The 2,500-nt window shown below is 44.8% G+C and overlaps 1 protein-coding gene across 1 annotated transcript in view; it reads left to right on the top strand.

Moving 5' to 3' along the window:
- Positions 1 to 966: 966 nt before the first annotated feature.
- Positions 967 to 2,500, top strand: part of LOC129849777 (xylosyltransferase 1-like) — a gene marked incomplete at its 5' end in the record, with an annotated part of 23,702 nt that continues 22,168 nt past the window's right edge. Inside the window, one exon of the mRNA XM_055916536.1 lies at positions 967 to 1,402. Coding sequence (XP_055772511.1) covers positions 967 to 1,402 — 436 coding nt within the window. The remainder of the gene's footprint in view (positions 1,403 to 2,500) is intronic.

A 2,500-nucleotide genomic window follows, 5' to 3' on the forward strand; every position in this document is an offset into this window, starting at 1 on the left:
AGAGAGAGAGAGGGGTTGGAGAGAGATAAAGGTAAGAAGCCAGGGAGGATTATTTTTCTCCTGTGGATTCCCTGTTGTTTCAGGAAGTACAAAGGGAACAGGAAGTATTCTTCTTCTGTGGTTTTGTCTTGTGTTTGAAAGAAGCAGCCAGCTCTGGTAGCTGACAGGGGGTAAGACACAACCCAAAACTTAATAAATGCAAGCCATTTGTTGTGCGTGCAGGCGTGCGTGTGAGAGAGAGAGAGAGAGAGAGAGAGAGAGAGAGAGAGAGAGAGAGAGAGAGAGAGAGAGAGAGAGAGAGAGAGAGAGAAGAGTCAGAGAGAGAGAGAGAGAGAGAGAGAGTAGAGTCAGAGAGAGAGAGAGAGAGAAGAGTCAGAGAGAGAGAGAGAGAGAGACGGAGAGAGTGAGGGTAGAGTCAGAGAGAGAGAGAGAGAGAGAGACAGAGAAAGAGAGAGAGAGAGAGAGAGAGAGAGAAGAGTCAGAGAGAGAGAGAGAGAGAGAGTAGAGTCAGAGAGAGAGAGAGAGAGAGAGAGACGGAGAGAGTGAGGGTAGAGTCAGAGAGAGAGAGAGAGAGAGAGAGAGAGAGAGAGAGAGAAGACGTGGGTACTGAGACAGTTTACCAGGGTGATATGACGTGGCAGTGTATCTGCTCGTTGTCTTCTGTATGTGGGAGAGAATATCAAATCAAAGCTGCTCATCGCACACACACACACATGTACACACTCTTTCTCTCTCTCTTTCTCTCTCTCTTTCTCTCTCTCTTTCTCTCTCTCTTCTCTCTCTCTCTCTCTCTCTCTTTCTCTCTCTCTTTCTCTCTTTCTCTCTCTCTTTCTCTTTCTCTTTTCTCTCTCTCTTTCTCTCTCTCTGTCTCTCTCTTCTCTCTTTCTCTCTTTCTCTCTCTCTGTCTCTCTCTCTGTGTCTCTCTCTCTCTCTCATTCTCTCTCTCTCTCTCTCTCTCTCTCTCTCTCTCTCTCTCTCTCTCTCTCTCTCTCTCTCTCTCTCTCTCTCTCTCTCTCTCTCACACAACCTCCCACTCACTTCCACTCCATCTCCCATTCTGCAGTCGTTCCCAGCAAGCCACCATTTCTATAATCTTCTCTCTGTTTTTCTCTCCTCCTCCCTCCATTTCCTCACAGCAAACGGCCCGTCCTACGTTCTTCGCCAGGAAGTTTGAAGCCAGTGTTAACCAGGAGATAGTGAACCAACTAGATGGCTACCTGTTTGGACCTATGCCCCGGGGGACCCCTGGCCTCCAGGCCTACTGGGAGAGTGCGTTTGACGAGGCCGACGGGGTCGCGACCCTGAGCGACACACAGCTCACACTCTACCATGCGTTTGCTCGTATGGGCCTGGCGAGGGCGGCAGCATCGCTGCAAGGAGATCCTAAGGATGACAGCTGCAGGTTAGTAAGCAGTCCAGGTCACACACTGAACACATGTACACACAGTGGTGTAAAGTACTTAAAAATACTTCAGTAGTTATTTTGGGGTATCTGTACTTTACTTTACTATTCATATTTTTGTCTACTTTTACTTTTACTTCATTTACATTCCTAAAGAAAATGATGTACTTTTTACTGCATACATTTTCCCTGATACCCAAAAGTACTACTTACATTTTGAATGCTTAGCAGGACAGGAAAATGGTCTAATTCACACACTTATCAAGAGAACATCTCTGGTCACCCCTACATGCGTCTGATCTGGCGGACTCACTAAACACATGCTTCGTTTGTAAATGATGTCTGAATTGGAGCGTGCCTCTGGCTATACGTAAATTAATAAAAAACTAGAAAATGTGGCCAGCTGCTTTGCTTAATATAAGGAATATGAAATGATTTATACTTTAACATTTTAACAATTCATTTACTTTTGATACTTAAGTATATTTAAAACCAAATACTTTTAGACTTTTACTCAAGTAGTGTTTCACTTTTAGTCTTTCACTTTTACTTGAGTCATTTTGTATTAAGGTATCTTTACTTCTACTCAAGTATGACAATAGGGTACTTTTTCCACCACTGTGTACACACATGCATATAACATGCTAACATGCACACACACACACCGACACACACACACGTACACAATAATAGTAGTATACACGCACAGAAAATGCATGCACAGAACATGAATGCACACACACACACACACACACACACACACACACACACACACACACACACACACACACACACACACACACACACACACACTGCAGCAGTCATTCACAGCATCTTGACTGTGACACACCTCACTGTTTTGCGTGAAATTCAAGCCTCCGTCAGAAACCTTTTGCATCACGTGTCAACACTATCCCCACAGCATCGCTAGCAACAATACCTTCTAATGAGCCGATGGGAACCGGTGCGGTTAACACTGTTCACTCAGTAAGACGATACGACAGATCAATTACACCATGTGAAGGTGTACTGTATATAGGTCATGGATGGTGCTGCTACATGTCCCTCGAGTACCAGTATCATTTCTGTGTCGCTAGA

The sequence above is a fragment of the Salvelinus fontinalis genome, unplaced genomic scaffold, assembly GCF_029448725.1.
Source record: "Salvelinus fontinalis isolate EN_2023a unplaced genomic scaffold, ASM2944872v1 scaffold_1676, whole genome shotgun sequence".
Classification (NCBI taxonomy): domain Eukaryota; kingdom Metazoa; phylum Chordata; class Actinopteri; order Salmoniformes; family Salmonidae; genus Salvelinus; species Salvelinus fontinalis.